Genomic DNA, 27,314 nt, shown 5'->3' with positions numbered 1-27,314 from the left:
TGCTTTATCTACACAGCCATTTTGAATGCTTCCCAAATCCTATAGCTTGGTGTAGAATTAAGATTATGCTAAACTAAACCTTATCTCATCTTCTCAAATAATTGTAACCTTCATTTCCAACAGAGAAGTGACTCATTTTTGTTTTATATGTGAGGTCGCAAACACAGGCAAGGGTACCACCTAATCGTGTATAATAATGCAAAATATTTTATTTATGCAAAATTAATGAAAGGAAAGGGCTGCACCAATAAAGAGTAAGCTTTAACATGGATTAAATTAATACTGCCTTTGTTGTTCCAGTCGCATAAAATTGTTACCCTTGCTTAAAAATAATTAGATTTGAATCTTGTTGCTGCATTAATGGTATTATAACTTATTAGCCTTGAATTATTTTTTTTTATAACTAAAATGTATTTTGTTACATTTATCAAGTGAAATTCATTATAAGCTTAAATCTAAAGTAAAACCCCTACTTTAAAATTACTTCCTCGTTTATGACTTTGGGCATGTTTTATGTAGTGAGTTGCCTCACTTCCGGGTTTGGTTGGGGCAAACAAAGCTCATAAAATTCCGACTTGGTTCCTACTCGTAGGGTTTTTTCCCCCCAGTTTTTGAAGTTAGGGAATTATTATTCTTTATCACCCAGGTCTTGAATGCAGCATTAACCGATCCCAACTGTTATTTCCTTCAAGTATAGGTATCTGCTGAACATAAAATAGGCGTTTCTCAATCAGTGGGCGTTTTCATACTCATTGTCATTACCTCTGCTTGTTACTGTAAAGTGAGCGACGTTATAACCATCCAATCAGCGGACTTCTGTGAATGAAACCTCTTAGCCAATCACAGCCCTGGAGGCGGGATTTGTAGCAAAACGGGTAGGAGGTACAACCGCACTAACCGGTGTGTTGGCAGATTTCCTTCGCAGGACGGCTGTGGTGCCTGAAAAGGGAAGGGAGCTCTGGCTGTTCCGAGGTTGTGTAAACGATGGAAAGGACGTAGCACACTAAACCACCGCAGAGTTTGCGTCGCAAAGCTACACCAGAGTGGAGATTCGAGCTGTACGTATATTTATTAACTCATGAATACTTGGTTTATGGGGGGTATGTTCCAATACGTTACTGTACTAGCTAGTAGTCTATGCTAGCTAATAGTTAGCAATGACTGAACTTTAACATAACTTACATAACATAACTTGAACATATTCGAACATAACATAACATAACATAACATAACATAACTTGAAGCTAGATATTAACAGGTACACACCCAAAGTTATAACCCACAACAGAATAGTAGCGTATTCAATTGGATCTCTTCTATGTCGCATACTAACATACTAAGTAGTACGGCTAAACAATAGGCCACAAATGGTAACCATGGTAACCTGTCGTACTGTTTTTACATACTACGTAGTACGTAAATGCGTGTATACGTAGTCATGGAATCTTCATTAGCTAGGCCGTTATCGATAGTTCAGTTAGTTATACAGTGAGTTTTAAAATATATTATTTTTATAATGAAATTTTAAAAGCCTATTCTTTATTTTGTTGCTCTTCCGTTATAATTATTAAAATGACCAGAATTCAAGCTTAATACGAAATAATTTACTCCCTAATCACTATTACTGAACCCTGAGAGATCTGGTATTTAGTATACTATATACTACAGATTTGCCACTGTATTTCTCTCTTTTTGATGAATTAAGTAGTGTGATTATTATTTCAGTGACCAATTAATTTCATTGAGAATCTGCATTTTTAGGGAAACTGAACATTTTAAATTCTAAAAAAAAAATAAAAATATGGGTGTCATACAGACCATACTACCAAAATGGCTGTCCTCTCTTAAAGTCCCCATGAAATAAAAATGTAAGTTTTGTGGCTTTTAGTATGAATATGTCAGCCTTGAGGTTGTCTATAAGCTAGTGAGCTCCAGAACAATGACAAAATTTGCATTTAGAAGATATACACATTCAAAACGTACAGTCTCTCTCTACCACCAATACGGATCAGCAGTTTTGATGACATTGTTCTGCACTTCAGCGCTCATGAGACTGTTTGTCCAATCAAATGCTGTCTAGAATCTGAAGTGTCCCACCCCCAATATTACAAAAATCCATGGTACTAACTGTCAAGTACGGCTTAGCCCGGGCTCTGAGGTAAGGTAAACGCTATTGGCTGTTTAAAAAGGGTGAGGAGCAACTCGATATGTTCTGCCCTGACTTCCTGTTTCAGTGGAAATTATGTCAAAACACTGAATAATGCTGCATGTTTCAAGGCACTACGCAGGGATTTAAGGTGCCTTCATGTCTTGTAGAGCTGACGTATGGTCTCAAGTTCCTTAGCAAATATTTAACAGGATGCCTTGGTTGACTTTGTTACAGCAAACAGATTAAAATGGAAATCATTATGGGCTGAGTTAATGGTACATTTAGGTTTATTGTACTTTATCATCAAAAGTAATGCAATAACAAAAGATAGATAAATAAATAGATAGAGGATGTAGTAAAAGTTTAGTGAAGTTCACAAAGTTTCCATTTTTTGAGCAGCTGCTTTTCTGGGAACTTTGTGTTTCGCTCAACTACATCTCCTTTTATTACGAAAACACTGCAGTAACATCCTGGATTATTTTTAAGATACATAGCTGAATAGACACTTATACAGTACAGTGCAAAAGTTTGTATACCTTTAGAACAAACTGCAGAAGTAAAAGAAATTTCATTTAGAGCACCAAGTCAATAAGCATATTAGAATTCAAATTTTTTTTGTGGATTAATTGTAACTTAGAGGTGATGTTTACCATTCAAAATTCAGGCTTTTATCTAGCCTATGATAAACAAGTTATTCTTGTTAGCTCAGAGGTTTATATCGACGTGGATGGATAGGCCTTTCCTATTTACTTGTCAGAGGTTTCGTTTAAACTTGCAAGTATTAGCCTTTTACGTTAACTTGTCAGAGGTCGATTTTAACCTGTCTAACATACGACAAATTTAGCTTGGGACACTATTTCTAATAACCATATAAATACAGTCATGCACTTTTAATGCAACAGACTTTCTTATGGAAGAACCACCGAATGTTTAAAGATAGCAATAACAAATTAATTTATTTAACAGAATCACAAAAGAAGATATACATAGAATAGAGACAAATGTAACTTACAGAAATGTTGACCAACATCTGACATAGGATGCGTGATGATAATAGCATTAATGGTAAAAATGCAGCCTCTGATGTTATAAGCCCCTTCCTTGATGTTACCAGCCAACCTCTTGGGTTATATTAAGCATATTCTTTTACACCACTGAGCATCTTTGAAATGTAAGTGACCAAGATACCAAATGGGAATCAAACAATGTGTTTTATGGCAGGATGGACCCCCAGCTGATTAGAAACTATATGTTAAGTTCCTGAGAATGGGTCGATGGGATCAAAAAGAAAAATGTTCCCCATGCAAACCAGGGGTGCCTGCATGTATGTGTGTGTGTGTGTGTGTGTGTGTGTGTGTGGAAGGGGGTGGATCAATAGTATGTGCATAGTATTTATGCACATAATGCATAAATACTACAAATTAAATTATATAATTTATTTTATAGTATTTATGCGTTATTTTTTATGGATGCACAAAAAGCACCGGATTACACTACAGTCCTAAATTAATAACATATATTTTGGTGCATGTGTGTGTATTGGGTTCTTTTCTGCTTTGGACAAACAGTTGTGTAAAGTTTTATTCTGAAGTTTATATTTGTAACACTCAGTTTGTGGATTTTATTTTAAATAAACAAAAACAAAATGGTACTGAAAGTTTGCCCCGCCCCATCCGATTAATTGATTAATCGAAAAAATAATCGGCCTACTAATCGATTATGAAAATAATCATTAGTTGCAGCCCTAGTTCTGTTTGCGTCAGGCCGCATAACACCACTCTGTTATTGATTATTTTTCTAAAACTGCATATGTCGTGTTTTGTTTATTTGCCTAAGGTATCGGAGCACCCTTTTGTTTTGTTTTTTAAAAGAGATTCTTATTTTAACTTTTACTGTTTCATAAGATTTTTTGTAATGGAATTGAATGATTTCTTATTCCAAACAGAACCTCTGTTTATTTTAAATGTATTAAAAACTTTTTGAATTCGTCCAAGACATGAGTTAAGACAGCTTATATATTTTATACCACGCTGTGATCTCTGGCTCTGTCAGTCCTCGGAGGCTCTGAGGGCTGGTACCTGAGGGAGTGTACAGACACAGGTGATCAAAAACAACAAGCACAAAGCATCTGTGACACAGAACTGTATGAAAATGCCTGTCAGTGGGGCAAATGCCATTTAGTGGAGCTCTTCTGTTCTTAAGCTAATCAATAATCCATGGAGGTAAAAGTTCAAATCTGACTGTAATGAAAATTTGCCTTAGTCATGATTGCAAGAGTCGGCCATTTCTTACCCAATGAAGACCGGCAGGGAAAGGTTTCAAAGAGAGAAGAAGAAACGGAGACCTAGAGATCAGTTTGTTCCTGCAAGCGAGCAGCATTGTACTGAATGGATCGAAAAAAGAAACATCACAGAAGAACAAAAGGAAGAATGAATGGTAAATAACATGGTCTTTAGTAGCTGCTAGATTGTGTCTAATTGTAAACGTACAACTTCATGCCTGCTGTTTAAGTAAAGCTCTGGTAGAGATTTTTTATTTGTTGTGAGTGTGAAACAACCAAGTTTGTCTGTAGTGTAAAGTTGCTAGACTTTTTTTTATGTAGACTTTCGAGTGGTTTAACATTATACCTAAAGGTGTATTTACTTGATTTCAGTAAATAAGCTGATATCCTCCTATTGTACAAATTCAACACTGAAACAAGACATGCCAAAGCCTTTTCTAAAAGTAAGTTAACGAAAAGCTCGCCATGCAGATGTCCATTTTTAGGCAAATGATTGTGGGACGTGCGGCGAGTTCAGGACAGTGACGCTTGATGTTCACTAGGTTCTCTTTTGCATTCTCTCTCTGCCATAAACTGCCTAACTCCCCCTGTTCTTATGTGTTGCTTCTGTCTGTAACACCAGCTTTATAATGCTGGCTGAGGAGTTGTTCATAGTTTATAACACAAGCCATAAACTCAAGGAGTTCTTCTCAATTTCAGTCATTTGAAGGACACTCTGCACCACTAAACATGCAGGTATTTTTTTAATGTTATATAAATGATAACAGATAATGATTTGCCTTATTAGTAATTTTGCACTGTGTACATACATTAAGGTCATAATTGCCCTGTAATGTTTGCCTTGTGCCTGTGTTGTCCCAGTTATTTGATACTATTGGTTAGTTAATTAGTCCTTCAGGTATGAGCTTAGAGAATAAGGGAACTGAGACCTTCTAGACAAAAAACACAAAACCTCTGGGTTCACTGTTGACAACAGACTAAAGAGTACTACTATGTAATGTGCCTTTGAAATGATTAAATAAGAAGATGACAAACGTGATAAAGCAGAATGTTAAATGTTACAAGTGCAAAGGGTTAACCCATGCAAACATGGCTTTTGCATGTTTGAACTTGTGTAACCTCTGTGTAGTGCATTTGAGCATTACCTCATGCTCTTGAGTTCAAAAGTGCCATCTATGTAAATGAGTGTTTTTTTTAAGGAGTGAGCACCTTAGGTGGAACACCTGATTTGTAAAATTTTTCCAAATGGTGTCCTGTTTGGTGTCTAGTGTTTGCTCCTTTAGGTTTGCGTTGGGGCTAACAAGTTAGTCGGTCTCACCCGAAACCTTGCCTCAATACACATCCAGTTCTTAAACCACTCCTAAACACGTACTGTTAAACTATTGATTATGTGTGAAGATTATACTAGAACGCAGTTCTGATTGGTCAGAAGGTTTCTGCATTAACAACTCATTCCCAGAGAGTTCTGTGGCAGACAATCTACATTATCTATCGTCTAATAATGAATGAATTTTTTTTAAAACATTATATTATTTAAACATAATTGTTGATATGGTGACGCATTCTGTAAGTAGAAATTTATTGCAGAAGTCACCCGTGTCATCCTATTTCAACAGTCAGCACATTTTCCACCACAGGAAAGTCTTCAGGATAGATAGATTTCTCTGTAACATGCCAAGTGGCAGTTTTTCTTATTAACTTCAATAGAGTGAAAATGCTGATGAGGGAGTTACTGGTAACAGCTGGTATGATGTAAGTGATAACATGAACTTGTTTCACACAACACTAAATGTAACTATAGATGGTTCAAATGCACGCAGTGTTCACTCAGAATGTGTTCATCGGCCTTAGGGAAGAGTTGATGTTGGTTTTTACTGATGTCACTCATTTACTGTACTGTGGGTAAAGGTAGTCCTTATCTCGATGGCTACTTAACTTCTAGCATGCCAGCTCACATTTATCACAGGCCAACACATGTCTTTATAAGTGATTTACATAACAGTAGCCAATGGTCAAAATACAGCACTGATTTAATGTACATATAACCCACTGAATCATTTTTTGTGGACCTAAAAAAATTGGGTGCTGTCTGTATAATTAGAATCAACCAATAGGAGATACCCATTTAAAGATTACAGTTTTGAAAGCGTGGTTACTTTAACTAATGTCTCGTAGATTTGATGGTGTGGTTTAGGATTGATAAAGATATACAAAGTTTCACCATGGAGCTGAACACTGATTTTATAGGGTCTACCATTGTGGACAACCCAAATCTTTTTTTGGGTTGAGTATCATTTCGACCCTTAGGTTCCTCCTCACGTAGTCTCAAGCCAGAATTGAACCAGAAAGCAGGTGATGATAATACAGTTTTATTTAAAATTATAATTATCAATACAAAATTTGAATTTTTTTGTAAGCAAGTGATTGTGTAGTTAGACAGTGCTGTTTAAACCAAGTATATAGTTTGGGCATTTAATTACAGAAAAGATTTTTGGATGATCAAAATTGATTTTTCATCTTAAAGTCAGAAGTAGGGTGTTTACCACCTCCAGACAACTAAATACAGTGGTGCTGGAAACTTTGTAAACTCTTTAGAATTTTCTATATTTCTGAATAAATATGACCTAAAACGACATCAGATTTTCACACAAGTCCTAAGAATAGATAAAGAGAACCCAATTAAACAAACAAGACAAAAATATTATACTTGGTCATTTATGTATTGAGGAAAATGATCCAACATTAGTGGCAAAAGTATGTGAATCTTTGCTTTCAGTATCTGGTGTGACCCCCTTGTGCAGCAATAACTGCAACTAAACGTTTCTGGTAACTGTTGATCAGTCCTGCACATCTGCGTGAAGGGATTTTTGCCCATTCCATAGTGTAGAACAGCTTCAACTCTGGGATGTTGGTGGGTTTCCTCACATGAATGGCTTGCTTCAGGTCCTTCCACAATACTTCTATTGGGTTAAGGTCAGGACTTTGACTTAGCCATATCAGAACATTACCTGTATTCTTCTTTAGCCATTCTTTGGTAGAATAACTTGTGTGTTTAGGGTGTTTGTCTTGCTGCATGACCCACTTTCTTTTGAGATTCAGTTCATGGACAGATGTCCTGACATTTTCCTTTAGAATTTGCTGGCATACTTCAGAATTCATTGTTCCATCAATGATGACAAGTCTTTCTGGCCCAGATACAGCAAAACAAGCCCAAACCATGATACCACCACCAATATATTTCACAGATGGGATAAAGTTCTTGTGCTGGAATGCAGTGTTTTCCTTTCTGGAAACATAAAGCTTCTCATTTATACAGTTAATTTAAAAAGTTCTATTTTTGTCCCATCTGTCAACAAAACATTTTTCCAATAGACTTCTGGCTTGTCCACATGACCTTTGAACTGCAGACGGAGAGCAGTGTTCTTTCTGGAGAGCAGTGGCTTTCTCCTTGCGACCCTGCCATGCACACCATTAATGTTCAATGTTCTCCTGATGGTGGACTCATGAACATTAACATTAGCCAATGTGAGAGAGACCTTCAGTTGCTTAGAATTTACACTGGGTTCCTTTGTGTCCTCAATGACTATTACACGTCTTGTGCTTGGAGTGATCTTTTTTGGTAGACCACTCCCGGGGAGGGTAATAATGGTGTTGAATTTCCTCCATTTGTACACAATCTGTCTGACTGTGGATTGGTGGAGTCCAAACTCTTTAGAGATGGTTTTGGAAATCTCCTTTGTTCGTGCCATGATACACTTCCACAAACATGCGTTATGAAGATCAGGCTTTGATAGAGACCTGTTCTTTAAACAAAACAGGGTGCTCACTCACACCTGATTGTCATCCCATTGATTGAAAACACCTGACTCTAATTTCACCTTCAAATTAACTGCTAGACGTTCACATACTTTTGCTTCTCACAGGTATGTAATATTGGATAATTTTCCTCTATGCATAAATGATCAAGTATAATATTTTTGTCTCACTTGTTTAATTGGTTTCTCTTTATCTACTTTTAGTACTTGTATGAAAATCTTCACAAACTTTCAAGCACCACTGTAACTGTTATGAGGAGAAGGATTTGAAGCTACAGTGTTTTTGATTCCATGCTGAGAGGTGTCAGTCCTAACCAGTTTGCTATGACCAACTTTCTACTTCCTTTAGGACCTGATTCAGGAACGTGTATGGAAATCTGATAATCAAGGCAGAACACAAACAACCTTCCTTAGGCAAATATAGCCTTGGCATATGGGTATAAAACTCTTGCTCTGACTCGCATTCTGTCTTTGTCTCTCTCACTCTCTCCCATTCTCCCTCTCCTATTTCCAGTCTCTTAATTTCACTCTCTCTCTCTCTCTCTCTCTCCTCACTTCCTCCCTTTAGCTCTACCTCCTAATGACCTGATGACTACCCGGATCTCCATGCGGTCCTTGCCCTCCTTGGCGTCCATCAGTAGTGCTAGCGCTGACCCTCGCTTCCATTTCAAATGGAGGGCCATCACAGTAGTAACTATACTAGGCTTGGGCCTGTTGCTCTATCTGCACCAAACAGCAGGGGGCTCTACAGACGATACAAAACTCTTTCCATCGATGCGTCATAGTAATGGTGCACACCGCCTGATTCGGGATACGACTGCCAATACGGATGCCCGTTACAACCACACGTACCCTCTGAGCCCGCCGGAGCGCACAGCTAATGGAGTCCGCTACCGCATAGCTGTGATCGCAGACTTGGACACAAACTCACGCAGCATCAAGGACAAAACCTGGTTCAGCTACATGCAGCGAGGCCACCTGCTAGTGACAGACAACGGGGAACATGTGGAGGTAGAGTGGGACCCGGAGAAGGTGGTGCTGGAGAGCCATTTATCAGAAAAAGGGCGTGGGATGGAGCTGTCCGACCTGGTGGTGTTTAACGGACATCTGTACAGCGTAGACGATCGAACAGGCGTGGTGTATCGCATTGAAGACAACCGGGCTGTACCATGGGTCATCCTGCCTGATGGAGATGGCAGCGTTTCCAAAGGTGAGTGGAAAACAATAGAAGAGTTCAATTCAAAATATTCCCACACCGCACACTCATTCTGCCAGCTGCCATTTTCTGCACTTAATGAGTTGAGTCATGTCAGTGTTGTGTGAAAAAATTAAAAGGGAAATGATTTCATGTTGTTTTTTTTGCTTGTTTAGAGGCAATATTTCATTCTTTTGTTTTAGTTATAGTTTTGGAATTATTTTTTATAGTAAAAAAATTAAAAAATGTGTTTAATAATATATAGAAGTGTACGTGTATAGCAGTAAAATATTTGCAAAATTTAAAATAAAGCAAATGACATGCAAACATGCACAGTGGCTTAGTGATTCCCACTGCGGCCCTGTGTAGAGTTTGCATGTTCTCCCCGTGCTGTAGGGGTTTCCTCCGGGTACTCCGGTTTCCTCCCCCAGTCCAAAGACATGCATGGTTGGCTGATGGGCATGTCCAAAATGTGTGATTGTGCCCTGAAATGGAATTGTACCCCGCCTTGTGCCCCATGTTCCCTGGGATAGGCTCCAGGTTCCCTGCGAACCAGTAGGATAAGCGGTATAGAAGATGGATGGATGGATTGATGGATGGTCATGCAAACGGAATATTATTTATTAATTCTAATTTTGTATTTTTATAATTTAGATAACTCCGGTTTCCTCCCCAGTCCAAAGACATGCATGGTAGGCTGATTGGCGTGTCTAAAGTGTCCGTAGTGTATGAATGGGTGTGTGAGTGTGTATGTGATTGTGCCCTGCGATGGACTGGCACCCTGTCCAGGGTGTACCCCGCCTTGTGCCCGATGCTCCCTGGGATTGGCTCCAGGTTCCCCCGCGACCCTGAAGAAGGAGTAAGTGGTAGAAGATGGATGGATGGATGGATGGATGGATGGATGGATGGATGGATGGATAATTTAGATAACAGTTCCCTCCGGAAGCATTGGAACACCAAGGCCAATTCTATTGTTTTCGTTATACATTGAAGAAATGTTGGGTTTGAGATGAATGAGATGGTAGATCAGAATTTTAGCTTTCATTACCTCATATTTACATCAAGATGTGTTAAACAAATGAGAACATGGCATTTGTAGTGTCAGACCACCCAATCGTTAGGTGAGCAAAAGTTTTGGAACAAATAGTCTTAACGTAAATAACACTTAATATATGGTTGTATATCCCTTGCTTGCAATAACTGCATCAAGCTGGTGACCCACTGACATCACCAAACTGTTGCATTTTCCTTTTGTGTTGCTTTTGCAGGCTTGTACTGCAGTTTCTTTCAGTTGTTGTTTCTTTTTTTCCTCCCTCTCGTCAGTCTCCTCTTCAGGAGGTGAAATGCAATGGAATTGGCCTTGCTGTTCCAATTTGGATGGGATTGTATATTTTAATTGAATAATTGTGCAGGGGAAAGAACTGTAGTGAAACATGATATTAAAGATGCTTGTCCTTGTGTTTACACTGTGAGCAGGTTTTAAGGCTGAGTGGCTGGCAGTGAAGGACGAGCACCTGTACGTGGGTGGGCTGGGGAAGGAGTGGACGACCACCACGGGCGAATTCGTCAACAACGACCCCCAGTGGGTGAAAGTCATCGGCTTCCAGGGCGACGTGCACCACGAGAACTGGGTGCCCCATTACATCGCAATGAGGGGCGCAGCAGGCATCAAACCACCTGGTAAAAAAGCTCACCAAAGCAAAACACACTTTACAGAATGAGGATCTAAATCTGATGCAGTCAGCTTCAGTGTTGAAGGCCAACTGCTTCAACAGTTGGCCTTTTCACCTTCCTCTATAGATACTTAATATACCCTTCCTGTATGTCAGCGAGTCTCCAGAATGTGAAGTCTCCTTTGTGTTCAGCCCTAACCCTAACCCTAGCCACTGAAATTAACATCAATAAATAGTTACTGTGACTAGAATAGTTGTAGAAAAAAAGAGAACTGAAAATGCAAGCAGTAATTAGCTGTATTTTGCTAATGCTGCACAGTGATAACATTAAAGACCCTTGACATTTCTTAAAGGGTTATTGAGAGTTGTAGAGAAAATAGCACTCTCATCAGTACCATACCATAAATCTGCCAGTATGACAACAAACTTTTCACAGAGACCCAGGACAGTTCGTGTCCCAGATAATTAATGACTGATGGCCTTTTGCCAGCCCACTGTTATCTGACCCACATACCACCATGGAATGAGAGTGAACTCATCCGAAACTGGCTGCCAGGACACAGCTGCAATTTGGCCTCCATGACACCATATCGCTGGCACAGAAAACTAAACATAGAGAACTGAAATGCAGCACTACCTTGTAGGCCATTTTTAAAACCTCAATTCCAAATGCTATGAAAACTTTAAAAGTGAATACTTGCATCTATGCCTCTTTGGGCTCAGAATACACTTTCCATTGCCATAATTGAACCTTTTGTGTGTGAACTAAAGCATATTTGGCTAGAAATTGCATGCTCCTAGGGCATTTAAAGGGAAATTCCACAGAAGTTCACAGTAATTCAAAAAACAAAATCCATAATCAGTCACATTTTAGTCATCATATTGAAATGTGGCTTCTCGAATGCACTTTTGCTGAATGTGTACTTGAACGAACTAACTAGCTCTTGTTTATGTCCGTCTTAATAAAGACTTAAGAACTAGTTTTTTTTTTCAAAAATGTAATTAGTTATAAGATCATTAGAAAATCTAGAAATTAGAAAATTTAAAAATATTCACATTTTTCTGTTTTGTCCATATCATTTGGCTCCTTTTTTGTTTTGACAGCAGGTTGACTCGAAGGCTGCTACACACACACACACACACACACACACACACACACACACACACATTGCTCTCAACTTGGAACTGCAGTCCTGCCTCTTTTCAATTCTGTTAACTTCAGTTCAGTATTTGTATAGCGTTTTAACAATAGAGATCGTCACAGAAATCATTGTGACAGAAATCCGGGTGTAGATTTATATTTGAACCGCATTAAGCAGCCAGAGGTGATCGTGGAAAACTCCCTAAGATGGCATGAGGAAGAACTTACCTGCTATAATTAAAAATGTTAACTTGTTAAAGCTGCCACACACTTCGTACCTTCACTCACTGCAGGTGTGCTACTTTAAAAAAAGCAACTTTTATGCAAATGAGCATGCCAAGTGAGTGACACCAAGAGAGCTAACCCAGCTAGCACCCACACACACCTACATTTTAAGAGGTTTGCTGATTGAAACATCTGAATTGAACTTTCATGCTTGCTTCTCTGAGATATGAACCAGCATATTCCAGAAAACACTTTTATGTGTTTTTATATGTTTTGGAACAGCATCAATAATGACCTCAGCATTTATTTGCTTCAACAGTGAAACATCCAGATCCTGGATGGCCACGGCACTACGGAGATTTGTGCTTTTTTTTTTTACATTCCTCTATATAACTCGTATACATTAGAACAATGTTATTTCTTCAGGACCATGGTGCAGCACATAATCACTGTGCACAGGACTACACAAAGTGCAAATACACAACAGTGCAATAAGTCCAAAAGTGTATGATTAAATAGCATTAACTACACTGAACAGTGCATGCATACTGTATTGAATGGAGGAACCGGTGCAAACAATTGTTTCTAAACTCTATTGTCTCTACCCTGTCATAGAATTGGGTAGAAATTGTGTTCTAATACACAACACAGTGACGTTTGGCTGAACTGAACAGCTTGTGAATATGAGCCTTATTTAAAAAAAAAAAAAAAAAAAAAAGACATACATGGAAGGACCAGGTTCACATGAACAACGGAATAAATTAATGTGGTATTGATCAGTAAATGTTTGGATAATGCTTTGGAGTGTTTGTCACTAGTACTACTCCTAGTAGAGCTAGTAGTGGTAGTAACTAGTAGTTACTAGTTTAATTTGATTTTAAAACGGTGTGCTGCTGAAGACATTGAGGACGTTCGTTCAGGCACTGATTGTTGATTGGCAGGTCATTTCTGTTGCCAGCTTACCTTTTATTTGAGATCAAGCCACCTCTCAGTTTCATTTTGTCAGCACATAGAACTCTCACCATCGTTTTTATATTCATTCTGATATGTCGCCTAAATGCCTTTTTACATTCATTTGGCTTTCATTCACTGCGCCTAAGCCTTTCTACAGTAGGGAAAATCCTGCATAACTAAAGCCCACACCTGTCCTTCATGTGCATCTCAGGTTATTTGATACACGAGTCGGCGGTGTGGAGCGAGCGTCGACAGCGCTGGTTCTTCCTCCCACGCCGCGCCAGCTCTGAACGCTACGAGGAAACAGCTGACGAGCGCCGTGCCACCAACCTGCTCCTGACCTGCACGGCCGATTTCAGCCACGTCTCAGTGACCCGGGTCGGGCGGCTGCTCCCCACACACGGCTTCTCAGCCTTCAGGTTCATTCCCAACACCCATGACCACGTGGTCCTCGCACTGAAGTCTGAGGAGGACGCAGGCAAAATCGCCACCTACATCACAGCCTTCACGCTGGACGGACGGGTCCTGCTGCCCGAGACAAAGATCGGAGATGTGAAATACGAAGGGCTGGAGTTCATCTAGTTTGGTAGAAGAGAGTGGATTTCTCACATGGGAGTCACTGGGTATGTGACCATGTGTGTAATGTCAGTGCAATGTCGTAGATGTAAAATGTCATAAAAGGATCAGTTTCTCTTTATGATATTTCTGTATGCAGTGGTGATAATGTACACTGCATGTATTCATGTCCCCATGGAGACCCACCAGTGGACACAGTGGATAACTGTTCTCTCATGACGAGGGAGATCAATGACGTCAAACAAAACACAAAGACACAGCTACATGGTAAGCTACATAGACAGCTCACAGAGCTTACACGCTTACCGTGTAGTTTTGAACGTTGGCTGAGGTCTCTCCTTAGCATCTCTGTGAAAAACAGTGCTGCTGAAGACTCAGGGTTTTTTGGGTTAAAACGCACAACACGGACTAACTCTAACCAAACCGGAATGACCCAAAAGACAAATTTGTCTTTTATTAAGTGGACTTGAAGGATAAAGATGCAAATGATTCATGTTCATTTATGTCATTTTTTATTTATAACATTTTAGTAGATCATGCAGATATTTGTAAATTGCGAGTCACCCAAAACTTATTTTAAAGCCCATGTTTTTAATGGTTATACAAAAACTACCATCAGAAACAAACACGTTTACCCTCATATGATATTACTGTGTATACTGTATATCTCTTAATATGCAAATTAGAAATGCCCCTACATGCAGTAGTAGAGGTGGTGGTAATAATAATTAATCATTATTAATAATATGTAATAATCAACTGGACAGCGCACTCTTAAAAGAGTTTAATCATAAATCAGTACGTTATAAAGTTTAGGGTGACTTTAACGACGCAGTCCAAATGAGTGTTTTGTTTTATTTCTGTTTTACTGTCATGTTTTAAAATCCTGCTGAAATGCATATATCTCACTGAATGTTGCTCTTCTGACTTGTGGATGTGATCATTAATATTTAACTGTCTTCATCTTAGACAAGAAATTAAACTTAAGATGCTTAAACACCTGAGTTAGTCAAGAAGAATGTTATTTTCCCCCCTAATTTGTCCCTGACCAATTACAGCACCCTTTTCTGCATGCTGCATTTATCTGGCTTTTTAGAGCATTTACATTTTAAACATATTCACTGATTGGTGTTTTTGAAGTAGGTGGCCACACTGAAATCTCCCACTGTCCTCCTCTTTTCCACATTGAACATCATTTAAATCATTCTTCAAAAATATTTACTAAATATTTACAGTGACTTTTAAATATATATTTTTTTCATTTAAATCTTATTTTTAGAAAATTGTAGTATTTCTGTTTAGAAAAATATGTATATTGCCATATGGGACCATAAAGGACGATAAAGGATCCACATTACCAAACGTGGTAAGTGAAGGTCACAGAAAAATGAAGGTGTTCACACAAAAAAAACCCCAAGAAATTTAATATTTAACTTTTATTTTATTTATTTCACTTATATTTAATGCAGCTTTCATAATACTGGTGTATATGTCTTTTGTTCAGAACATGGAAATGTTCTAGGGCCAGGATAAGAAGAGGATTGCACTGGATATTCCTGTAGAAAACAGTGGGGATAAGTTAGACCATAATGCAGGAAGGGAGGATAAGTCAGAACAGGAGACAGGAGTAGGTGCTTGGCGAAATGGTCAAAAAAGCTGTAAATTCCTACCTCTAATTAAAATATAACTTGTATTTCAATGAGAGGGTTGGATTTAGTTTGAAAGAATGTAAGCATTCTTTCAAAATAATTCAAAATCCCCTGCTTGCTCGGAGTAATGTAAAACCAATACCACTGTTTCAACAGTGACAAATAATCAAATGTTCAATAGACATATTTTCATTGTTGTGTGGTGTGCCCATATTCTAAAATACCACCGAAAATCCATCCATTTTCCATCCCAGGTAACCTACACAGGGTTGCGGGGGAGCCTGGCGCCTATCCAAGGGAACTCGGAGCTCAGGGTGAGGGATACCAACAGATCGCAGGGCACAATCGCGAACACTACAGACAGTTTGGAAATGCCGATCAGCCTATAGTGCATGTCTTCGGACTGGGGGAGGAAACAGGAGTACCTGGAAGAAACCCCTCAGGCGAGAACATGCAAACTCCATGCACACAGTGCAGAGGCGGGATTCAAACCCCCCAACCTAAAAGGCACGAGGCAAACGTGCTAACCACTACCACAGAAAATAAAATGATCACATAGCAATAGCGCAACAGAACCTTTTCTCATGAGAGTATCTTAGTGTGTGCAGTAGAGGTTTAAAAATTGCCCCCAAGGGCAATCAAAGTTTTATCACATAAAGAAGTAATGATAAAAATAAACATCATATGACCATATATAAAGTTTATGAACATATTTGCAATGTCAATGTAAAACTTTTATTTTTGTCATTTCTTATTGTTTAACAATAAAAGCGCTGTGTGGGCTTAAATCAACATCTTGAATATCTGTAAAGCGCAGCTCATTATTCACAGCTTTGTTCCCATGACGACCAGGCCTGTTTGTAGTCCTTCCACCGTAAGCAGGTGGAGCAGGCCCAGAGTCCTGAGAAAGTCCAACATTCTTCTGTCGTTAGATCTGAACTCGCAAAAAACACCAGTGGAGCCTGAGGAAGAAATGCAGAATAGATCTGTGTTAAAAATGAAGGCAGTTGCACTGTATAAACAGGACAGACGAGAAAAGCCAGACAATGGTTGGTTGCACACACTATGTTTGTTTGATCAGTATAGAGAGAGAGAGAGTGAGTGAGAGTGTGTGTGTGTGTGTGTGTGTGTGTGCGCGTGTGTGTGTGCGCGTGTGTGTGCACGCACATCTGTTTCTTGGTAAACATACCAGCTTCTTGTAGTAAAGAGAGCATGTTGCCAATCAGGCGCTTGGCAGTGTTGGGATCTGGTACTCTTGGGTGGATTTGAATAATCATCAGAGAGGGGAAATCTCTCAGCATCGTTTCTGGATACTACAGACACAAGAGACAACAAAGCAGTAAAAAAAAAAAAAAAAGTCAATCAATCTAGATTAAAACCATATCAGTTTGAATACTCCAAAATCTAGAGAAGACTTTCTGCACTATTTGCCGCACAATTACACCTAAAAAAAATTATCCAATTTAAGAACAAAACCTTTTAACATTTTTTCAGAACAGAATCATTGCACATTATAATCCTTCTTTCACAATACATTTCAATAATGCTAGCTAGGACTAATCTCGTTAATTGAGTGCATCTTTTCAATGCTAAATATAAATGTAATTAGACTAAGTAAATAAAGTCAGTATGTGCCTCCATGGTCTGCAGTTTGATCTCATCTAATGATCATTAGTTTTGCCTGTGTAGCCAAATTAACTTCATATTTCTCCAGTCTCCTACACTCAAAGAAGACGATTCAAAACATGATGATAGAATTTATGATTTAATGAACCAGTGTCAATAAATCCTGATATCTACGACTAGCAAATCTTTAGCAAAAGTTTCACCATCAATTCTAACTAACTGATGAAGCCAGAAATCATGACTGTGATTAAAATACAATACAGTGCAGATGCACAATTAAAAGTTACATATTTCAGAGCTAGTAGTAATGGGTGGGAGGTAGTGGTAGTGTTCTTCATCTTCGTCACCTGGGATGTGGTCATGGCTATCTTTGCATCGGTGAGGGCTAAAGCGAAACCACAGATGCCGACTTCATCCTCCAGAACCAGGTCACAGTGTTTAGATGGAATAATCTGACCGTCCACCAGCCTGAGAGGAAGGACACGGACGAATGAAACTGCATTCTGTATATCGGCTAGCTTGATGTTACTAGCTAAAAAATGGCAATAATATCACCAACTGTCAATAAATGCTTTTTTTCCCCAGCCATAAATCTGGCAAATGTCTTGTCAACAAAAAATGTAGTTCAATGAAAGTGACTTATCACCTGTCACCAATTAATGTAACTTGCTGTAGCGTCTCACTCTGTATCTCCTTGGATAATCTCAAAACCTCTGACTGTGAAGTAGACAAACACGCACACAATACTCATTTGTAATGGATGGCATCTCCACAGAATCATTAGGTAGCTTAAAGCATTTGAGTTCAGGTCTAAGAGCAGACTATAAAAGTAGTAGGGCCTTATCTTTCGAAATCAGTAAGTCAGTCACCATATCTTTGGGAGTACATGGTCGAATCGTGTACACTCTAGTGGCAGGAGGAGTACGAAACAGATCTCGGTTCCCGTGACATGGAAGCATCCTCTAGATAACAAAGTCAAATTAGTAAAACCAGTTACCACTCACTTAATTATCCCTTTAAAGCAGGGGTGTCCAATCTTATCCGGAAAGGGCCTGTGTGGGTGCAGGTTTTCATTCCAACCCAGCAGGAACCACACCTGATTCCACCTGTATAATCAGTTGAACTTGGCTTTCAATAGACTCAGGGTTGGCTTCTGCTTGGTTGGAATGAAAACCTGCACCCTTTCGGATAAGATTGGACACTCCTGCTTTACAGCATTATTTTTGCCTTGTTTGTAATAACTTAATGCACAATAAAATGGCAAAGACTAACAAACTGTACCTGGAACTCTCCAGAAAGTCCACCTCTGAAACCCCATGGCTCCGGGTCATCATTTATAATTTGAGAGGGAGGAGGATTACGACCACCTGTTTCCAAATGAAGCAGACAAATAAATCGATATCAGTCTAGTCAAGGAGATTCCACTGGGCTGGAGAAGAACTGAATCATAATAAAAAACGTGTAGTGGCTGTCCTTAACATGGGTTACATTTCAGATAGGGTTGTTACAGCTAGGTAGTAATGTAAAAGTAATGTTTTTTAAAAAAAAAAAGAAAGTAAAAATAAAATAAGAGTAATATTACAGCTCCCTTTTAAAGGATCACCGGAGTATATTTCTCAGGTCAATTAATTATAATATACTAGTTTCCAGTTTGCTGAGCATGTCCACAAACGTATTCATTGCTCTGTAATTGATAAAGATGCATCTTTTTTTTGTTGGATTCACCTTAAAGATTTATTTGTGACCCTTTCTAATATTAACTAGGAAGTTTTTTTCTTGCAGCAGGAGGAGGCATCCTAGCTAAGGTTTAACTGTAGATGGCAGTAGCAAAATCATTCCCCACTTGGCTGAGGATAGAACATCTGAAGAAAGCCTCCAACTGCAACTCAAGGTGCTGTATAACATTTCTCTAGGAAATATATTTACTTTCATTAATCCACATAAAGCTGCACTTTACTATGTTCGGCTCTTTTTGGAAATAAAAGTAGTCCCTAAAGTGCACGTACAATTTTTTTGTTCATAGTGTTATACCCTTTGTAGAACAAGACTAAATAATAAAATTATAGAACAATTCATTTGTTGCTTCCACAACACACTAGGTAAACTTTAAAACACTACATTTTTTGTATAATTCACACAAAAATGAAAACCCTCGTGTCGTTCCAAACCCATAAGACTTTCGTTCATCTTCCAAAGACAAATGAAGACTTTTTAATGAAACCTGGGAGATTTGTATCTGTCCATTTACGTTCCAAGTAACCAAAACTTTCAAGCTCCAAAAAGTTCAGAAAGGCATCGTAACAGTAATCCGTGTGACTCCAGTGGTTTAATCCCAATTTTATGGTGGGATAGGGTGAGTAACTGATGACAGAATTTTCATTTTTGGGTGAACTATCCCTTTAAGTAGTCCAAAAGTAGTTAAAGACCACTTTTTTTAAATAATTGAAGAGGTTACAATGTATTGCATTTTTTTGTGATGTAATTCATAATCAGTTCCAGGTCCTATATAATCCGATGAGTACTTACCCAAACTGTTGACGAATGCTCTGGCTAAAGACACACCACTCTTTATGTCACAGATGTAGTTGTACAGATCGTACAGAATAGTTCTGTTGGGTGCGTTCGACAGCCTGTTAAACATCCGGACAACCGAATCACACGATTCTTCAAAGTGCTCGGCTCTCTCTCGCCATTCTTTGGCCTGTGAGATTTAAATGGAATATTAAATCAGAATATAAACAATAACACATTTTCCATAAACCCTGTCATATCACGTAAAAAACTGTCCGATATTGCTTTTGTCAGGAAATCGAATTCCAAGTTCAAATCCCGAAGATGCCACAGCCATCCGTGGCCGGGAATCCAAGGGAGCAAAAATTGTTTGTGCTGTCTGGGCGGGAGCGATGGCATTTTCTCTCTTCCCTGTCAATCACAGTGACACTAGCCAATCGTAGGTGGAAAGGGGCAGATACTTTTCCACAGAGTGTGCTACACTGCCTGCTTGCACAGGTTTGGTGACACTCTTGCCCTCTCACTCACCTTGTTGTTCTCAGTTACCACGGGGCCGAAAGTGGCAGCGTCCCTGTTTCCTCTTAGCCACTGCAGCTCTTGCAGCATGTTGAGGGCAGTGGGACCGTATTCATAGGGCAGGTAGAAGAGCTCAGCAAGCAGCGTTAGGTCCTCCAGGGTGAGTGGCTCAGCTGTGTACAGAGGGTTCTCTCTGGGCCCCGGCACGTACTCGTCCGTCTGCATGGGCTCCTCGTCAGACGGCTCTTTCTTTGCACGACCACTACCAGCGCGGGACACTGCACACACACACACACGCAATAAATCAGCACAGATGGGGTTTTAGGCACTCAGAAATCATGTTAACATTTCAAAATAACCAGTTTGAACAGTACAAGATTTTTCCTTAAACAGTTAACTAATTATGAACATTGTAAAACACAAATAATCAAATATTTATTTTATGTAAGGCATAATGTGAGGATGTGCTGTTAGTTAATCAATATTGCATGAGCAAGAGCAGTATAACAGTTATACTGATTATCTGCATGGCAAGTCTTTTTGGCAAGGAAAAGTTGCCTATTAATAGATTATCTATTATTATCCACAGCATTATTATTGTAGTTTGATATATAACCTACAGATATTGAACATTAACGTTTTACCATCGGGTTGATCAGCCACACCAAACTCAGCTAGCCAGTCAGTGAGAGCGAGCCGCAAAGCCTCCTTGGGGTTGTAGTCAGACCCCTGATCCTCACCATCTGTAGAACAACAATATCAGGATGACCGAGAGAAATTTCTAAAAGTTAATAAGAACCATTCCGAATGATTTTTAGGTCATGATGAGTAGGTCTTAAGTAGGTTACATAAAACAACCAATCATGCAAGAGTTAACACTTGGACCAGCTTACCCATAGCAACGTCTTTCTGTCCCGTGTTAGATTTGCACCAAGTGGCTAGTGTATGAATAGCCACAAAGTTAGGCTCGAATTCACAGTTCGGATTGGTGAGTACTCCTCGGAGTTTGGGAATGAGTTCGGTGGGACGGTTCTTGAAGGGTCCCATGAACAACCGCTGGGGGTCATAGTCATTCGCATGGATGTTGTCCCAAATCACTGGTGGCCTTCTAAGAACACTGGACACTTCCTCAATAGACTCCACAGAAATGTCCTTGGACACCACTTTTGGACCTGAGAGCGATGAAAAGCAAACACTTAATGAAACAGTATACTGAAATAAACAAACAAACAAAACAAAAAAAAACAAAACACACAAAGCTTCACGTCACATAAATCACAAACAACTTTTTCTTACCATGAACGCAACTAAAAACCTGCTGGTGTCTGCTCCTTTAGTTTAAAACAACAGTGTTAAGCTCTGTAGTGTAATTTTTCACATAGATCGTTTAGTAAGTTGCCAGGAAGAATCTGTATTTAGAAATTTAAAGTTCAAAGTGGAACTGTATGACCATCTGAGTAACTTGAAAGACAGGGTATAGGGCGTTAATGATGCTAAAATTCACAAAGGAAAAAAGTGATTTCAGTTATCCAAGATGGCTGCCCCAACAATGATGCATCTTCCAGCCATGAATATTTTTTAAATGTTTATAGATTACTGTCTGGCACATCCAGTACAGCACTCAACACACATCTGGCATCTGAATATTCGTTTTATGATCTACAGATTCAGATTCATTAGGCAAGTGCTGTACTGGATATTTAAAATAACTGGAGATAAACGGACAGAGCTTTGGATCTTACCGGTCCAGAGAATATCTATCCCAGGGAGGAGTTTCTCTCCGACAGTGTGTAAATATGAAGACTGGCTCACGTTAGGGGTACAGAATGCAGCGCAGTAATCTACAAAAGGAAAACAGTGTTTAGAAAACTGTTTACCTATTTCTGTAAAGTCCATTGCTTATACTATTAGTAATGGTGCCTTTAGGCTAGGCTCTTTTCCCCCAGACAAAAGTACTTATGCTTAAGAGGAAAAAAGCTGCTCATGCAAGGACTACCCTGTAGATTTATTACTGTCAGTAAAAAAGTAATAAAGATTATAACAAATCTGAAATACTGGTTTAACTCTGGTGATGATGAGGTTGTTTGCATTCTCTGTGGCTTTTGAGGTAAATCAAAAGAAGGGGAGCTGCTTTTCTTTATTTTGCCTATAGGTCCATCCAGATTATTCTGAGAAACTGTTATGTAGTCACACATTTATTACAGGTAGAGTACTGCAATTAGTAGGCATCAGTGTTACCTGTTGGGCAGAAGAGAAAGGTCTGGGGCTCCTGCAGGTCCTGATACACCTGATTGGTGACGGACACCTGTGCATGAGCAAAGGAGCTAAAGGCCTCCTTATCAGCAGCACACATTTCTGGCTCAATGTCGTCAAAAAGCAGGGCGAAGGATCTGCAGCCGAACTCACACACCTGCCGTGCAAGAAACGTACACTCAGCTCCATCAGATTTAGCTCAGAGACAAATACACAATGGTCATTAGACATTAAATTATTCAGCTGCTCGATGAAACACTCAGTACGTTCACATGGACAACAATAATCCGATATTAATCCGATTAAGACAATACTCTGAGTAAGAAACTACCATGTAAACAGCGATTATTGATGACCTTAATCCAACTAAAGTCGTACTCGAAGTAAACACAAATCGAATTAAGACGTGTGGAGTACTCCTGTTTTAATCGCATTATCAAAGTGCATTACAAACATGTACACACCTTAGTCACACTATTAACATCGTGTGGGAGTTTTCACCGCATTGTGCGAAAGGACACGTACACACACGTTTGACGGCAAACAAGAGCACGGCTGCATCCGAAACCGCGTACTTCCCTACTATATAGTAGGCAAAATACACGTATTTCAGCTACTATATAGACGGTAAGTACAAGGTTTGGGACGGAGCAAATGGCTTCAAACAGTCGTCTATTTGCACGTATAGCATGACAAATAATTAACTGCACTTGAAGCGTTCGTAAAATGAAAAATTAAACACCCAAAACTGTATATGGTACCATAACAAAGATAAATGTATCTTTGTGATGAAACACTATCAATTAATGAATAGGCATGTCTGAAATCATGTAATATTACCTGACTTAGCTTTCTCTTAAGAGCCGCAACCTCTTTCGGGTTCGAGAATGTAATATCCAACCCGGGTGAAATGGCGTAGATGAACTCAATGTCACGTTCTTTCGCAGCAGAAATGAGTGTGATCAGTTGCTCTTCAAAAACACAAGAGAGAATTTTATATGACAAAATCCTATCTCTAAAAAAGATGGGATGTGTGAATTCTGTAATTTCCTAATTACATTATACATCACATTATACATTACTGTCATCTGTTTGACAGTCATCATCTGTCATCATTATACATCAAGTTTGGCTTAAAATTTTTCAAAATTCTTTAAGGAGTCAGGAGGAGTATAGCTGAAGTAAGCTGATTTGAAATTCAGTGTCCAAATAAACACAGTCCTGTTCAGTGTTCCCTCCCAAAAAAACAGCCCAAAACCACAACATAAACGGGCAAACAGAGATGCCTCCTGCTTAATCACGTTTACAGAGGCACCACAGAGAAGGCTGCCGAAATGTGAGGACTGCCAAATATTACACAGTGTATTGACTTGAAAATCACTGACACCACCTTGTTTTTGGATTATTACCGCCATTTTCTCCCAATTTGTTTTTTTGCCAATTCCCACCTACTAGCTAGCTCTACCCTATCACACGGAGCAGGTGAAAGTGAACACATACTTCATCTGAGACATGCCAGCTGCATCTTTTTGAAACTGCTGCTTATGCCATGTTATAAGGCAGATGAGCTTAGAGGAAATCACCACCTACCCTCTTTTGCATACTTGGCTAGTTTTGCTCTGAATGACAGGGCAGAAAGAGTATACCATCCCTCCTACCCAAAGATCACAGCCAGTACTTGGACTCCCAGCCACAGGTGACTGTGGCATTATCGGGATTCAACCCACCATCTCCCGACAACAGAGCGAATGCTTCTGACCACATCATTAATGCCACAAAGAAAATATGTATAATATATATTTCTAACAATTCATATTCCAGTATACCTATCGCAGCTATTAATTTTTTCTTCATAATATTTTTAAGAGAAAAGCTATAATCATGAGTTTCGTACCTGCCTCCTCTGAGGTATACAGCTCTCTCCAGTACATCCTGTGTTTGTAGTCATCTTTTGGGGCATAAAGGTATGTGTTCAATCCCCATTTTTGCTCCCTGGGTTATTAAAACACACATACAGGTTATAGATTCGGTAGTCATTTAGAAGGTTTTTACTAGAGATGCACCGATACTAAATTTCTCAGCCGATACCGATCACCGATTATTCAGAGTGAGACTCGATGCCGAAACGCTTCACTGCTGCTACTTCAGGTGTAAAATTTTAGCAGTACAGAGCTTACAAACTGCAGTTTTGTCATCATTCCAAACAAGACATCTTTACAAAATCGATGTGTTTTACCACCCTCTTTTTATTGACAGGATATAAATCAGCCCTGATCATCGGATGTTTTTAAACTATCGGCCAATACATCGGTGCATCTCTAGTTTTTACCCTTTTACCCTCGTAGCTACAATAATTGGTAATTTTATCAGGTAAATATACCTTAAAGGTCACTTTGTAGATACAGCGTTTTGCATAAGCATTTACCCCCTTGACCTTTTCCACAACATTAAATTCATTATTAAATCATGGACGGAAGATAGGACAACCATGACTCCACCCACCAAAAGTCCATGAACAAGTACGCAGGGCATTAGGGAGAAGAATAACCAAGAGTAAAAGGGTAAGGCTTAACATGATGCTACCACTACCATGCTTCACTGTAGGGATGGTGTTCTCAGGTTGATGAGAAATGTTGAGTTTCCACCAAACACAGCGCTTTGTGACAAAGACAAAAGTTTTTTAAAAATTTCCACGTTTGCTGAATGCAGCAATGAAATGTTTACCAATATGTCTACATTATTCATCAATCTCTGTGGAATTCAATATTTTAGCGACTCAAACCATCGATAGAACAGAAATAATAATAGAAATAGTCCATAATAGAAAGTTGTGCTTCAGCTGTTTTAATAACCACCCCTGGTGTCTAGGATATAGTTGCCTTGTGAACAGCTTGTTCCATTTCAGGTGTAGATCTTTCCAGCTCCTACAGATGTCCCCTTGGCCTCTTTGTTGCTTCTCTGACTAATGCCCTCCTTACCCAATCACTGACTTTTGGTGGACGTCCTCCTCTAGGTAGAGTCGCAGTTTTGCAATATTCTTTCCATTCATTTAAAATAACTGATGTTACTGAAGATTGTAATTACCAAATCCTGATCGATACTATTACATAACTTGGTCCTGGAATTATTTTAATAGCCCCTTGGTTTTCACAGTGCTGTTTGTTTAGATCTCCAACAATCTATAGGGCCTTCCAGCAGCAGGTGTATTTACATTGAGGTCATGTGACACTTCCATTGCACACAAGTGAACAAGTTCATCTTGCAAAGGCAACTGGCTAAACCAGAACTAATTTAGAGAATTCACACCAACAGGGACGAATACTTATGCAATCACAACTTTTGTTTTTTATTTGTAAATACTTTTTTTGTGTGTAAACTATATTGATTTTTCCCTTCCACGTCATTATTATTGGCTATTTTGTGTATATATTCATGATGTCTAATCCCAAATAAGTTCATGGGGGGCAGGGGTACTTTATACTGTATTCAACTGGATATGTGAAGGTACAAGGCAGGTGTACCAAATCAAATGTCAACTAAGTTTATGGTGAGACATAATATGAGGAACATTATCAAAGCACATAAACCTTTTACTACCTCCTAAACAGCTCCTTCCTTTGCTCCATAGTCCACGGGCGCCCATAAAACCCTGAAAATCAAAGGTCAGTGAACAGAGAGCTCTTAATGAACCAATTCCCATCTGGGTAACTTGTTTCTACTAAACCAACATTATATTATCAACAATAGTACAGTACAGTACAGTATTTTCTCCAGATGTAACTCACCTTCCACAACCCCACTGAGGAACATCCTCTGGCTGGTGCTCATCTTTAACATCGTTGCTAACTCGGTGTCTTTGACAGCAGATTAATTTAGCAAACGTGTTAAATAATGCAGAGACAGCTTGTCTTAAACACACCAAATGAATGGCATTAGTAAATTTTGTACTTCTGACTTCAAAACGCACTTCCTCTTCTCTATTTAATGCGTTAGAAATCAAAACTAGGCGTACTGACAACTGACCCAGCTCATCCCATCTGTTTATAATGCATTCTTGTTTCTGCCTTTATAATCCGCCCAGTTCCTCGTTGGACTTTGTATTTACACCTACTGCGCATGCGCCAAACCTGTCACGCAGAAACGTCAAACTCCGCCCAGCTAAAACTGTTCGAGCTATTCGAGCTGACCGCGCATGCGCCAAGTCGTCACTACTTTTCCCACCCAAATTCCGATATATCCCGCCTCTTGCGCTAGGATTGGCTACTCACAAGCAGTCCGCTGATTAGACAGTGAGAAGTCATTCATGACACCATGGCAACTATAGCACAATTAGCTGGTGTAATTTTAAATATTACGCAAACGAGTGTTTTATCCTACTTTCATATTATTATTATTATTATTATTATTATTATCATCAAAGAGGGAGGTAGGACTGGCTCCAAGTGCTCCCAAGAAGACACGTGAATGATTAGTGATTTTGCCCTGTGGTCAGGTTAAAACACAGCACTTTTTTTAATGGACATTGTCACAAAGCAGGTTTACAAAAATGTGGATGTGATTTAGATCCCTACTGAACAATGAAAGTGGCAGTGGCAAGTAATAACTCTCTGACATGCCATGGAGAAGAAACTGTTACTTAATAGCGAACTCATCCTCTTACGAGTGATAAACGTTAATGAGATTATCAGTTATTACTCATCCACAATTGTATACTATAACATTAAGCCATTGAATTAAAAAGATGTTCATT

General features: G+C 39.1%; 2 protein-coding genes across 17 annotated transcripts; one reads left to right on the top strand and one right to left on the bottom strand.

Moving 5' to 3' along the window:
* The first annotated feature begins 851 nt into the window (after nt 1-851).
* Nucleotides 852-16,450, top strand: cant1b (calcium activated nucleotidase 1b). Of its 16 annotated transcripts, none has more exons than XR_008386869.1 (7): nt 8,595-8,682; nt 8,814-9,455; nt 10,917-11,120; nt 13,645-14,056; nt 14,190-14,276; nt 15,312-15,375; nt 15,514-16,450. XR_008386869.1 is itself a non-coding variant. In XM_053633946.1 (5 exons), exons 2-5 carry the CDS (start codon nt 8,679-8,681, stop codon nt 14,013-14,015), a joined length of 1,221 nt encoding a protein of 406 aa, XP_053489921.1. In that variant the 5' UTR covers nt 852-1,058; nt 8,595-8,678; the 3' UTR covers nt 14,016-15,010. The 16 variants fall into 16 exon arrangements, 5 of the variants coding, with proteins under 5 accessions (XP_053489921.1, XP_053489925.1, XP_053489926.1 ...); XR_008386871.1 differs by having other exon boundaries at nt 15,299-15,375; XR_008386870.1 differs by having other exon boundaries at nt 15,289-15,375.
* Nucleotides 16,380-26,692, bottom strand: ogal (O-GlcNAcase like). Its single transcript, XM_053633945.1, has 16 exons — nt 26,350-26,692; nt 26,162-26,213; nt 24,459-24,556; nt 23,405-23,535; nt 22,550-22,721; nt 22,054-22,152; nt 21,205-21,483; nt 20,956-21,054; nt 20,324-20,589; nt 19,811-19,985; nt 18,566-18,651; nt 18,154-18,246; nt 17,931-18,001; nt 17,632-17,752; nt 16,848-16,971; nt 16,380-16,620 (listed from the first exon to the last, which is right to left on the bottom strand). Exons 1-16 carry the CDS (start codon nt 26,399-26,401, stop codon nt 16,484-16,486), a joined length of 2,055 nt encoding a protein of 684 aa, XP_053489920.1. The 5' UTR covers nt 26,402-26,692; the 3' UTR covers nt 16,380-16,483.
* Nucleotides 26,693-27,314: the final 622 nt, after the last annotated feature.

Source organism: Ictalurus furcatus, chromosome 10, assembly GCF_023375685.1.
Source record: "Ictalurus furcatus strain D&B chromosome 10, Billie_1.0, whole genome shotgun sequence".
Lineage (NCBI taxonomy): Eukaryota > Metazoa > Chordata > Actinopteri > Siluriformes > Ictaluridae > Ictalurus > Ictalurus furcatus.
The sequence above is the reverse complement of the archived record's forward strand: the minus strand, read 5'-3'. Positions and strand labels throughout refer to the sequence as shown.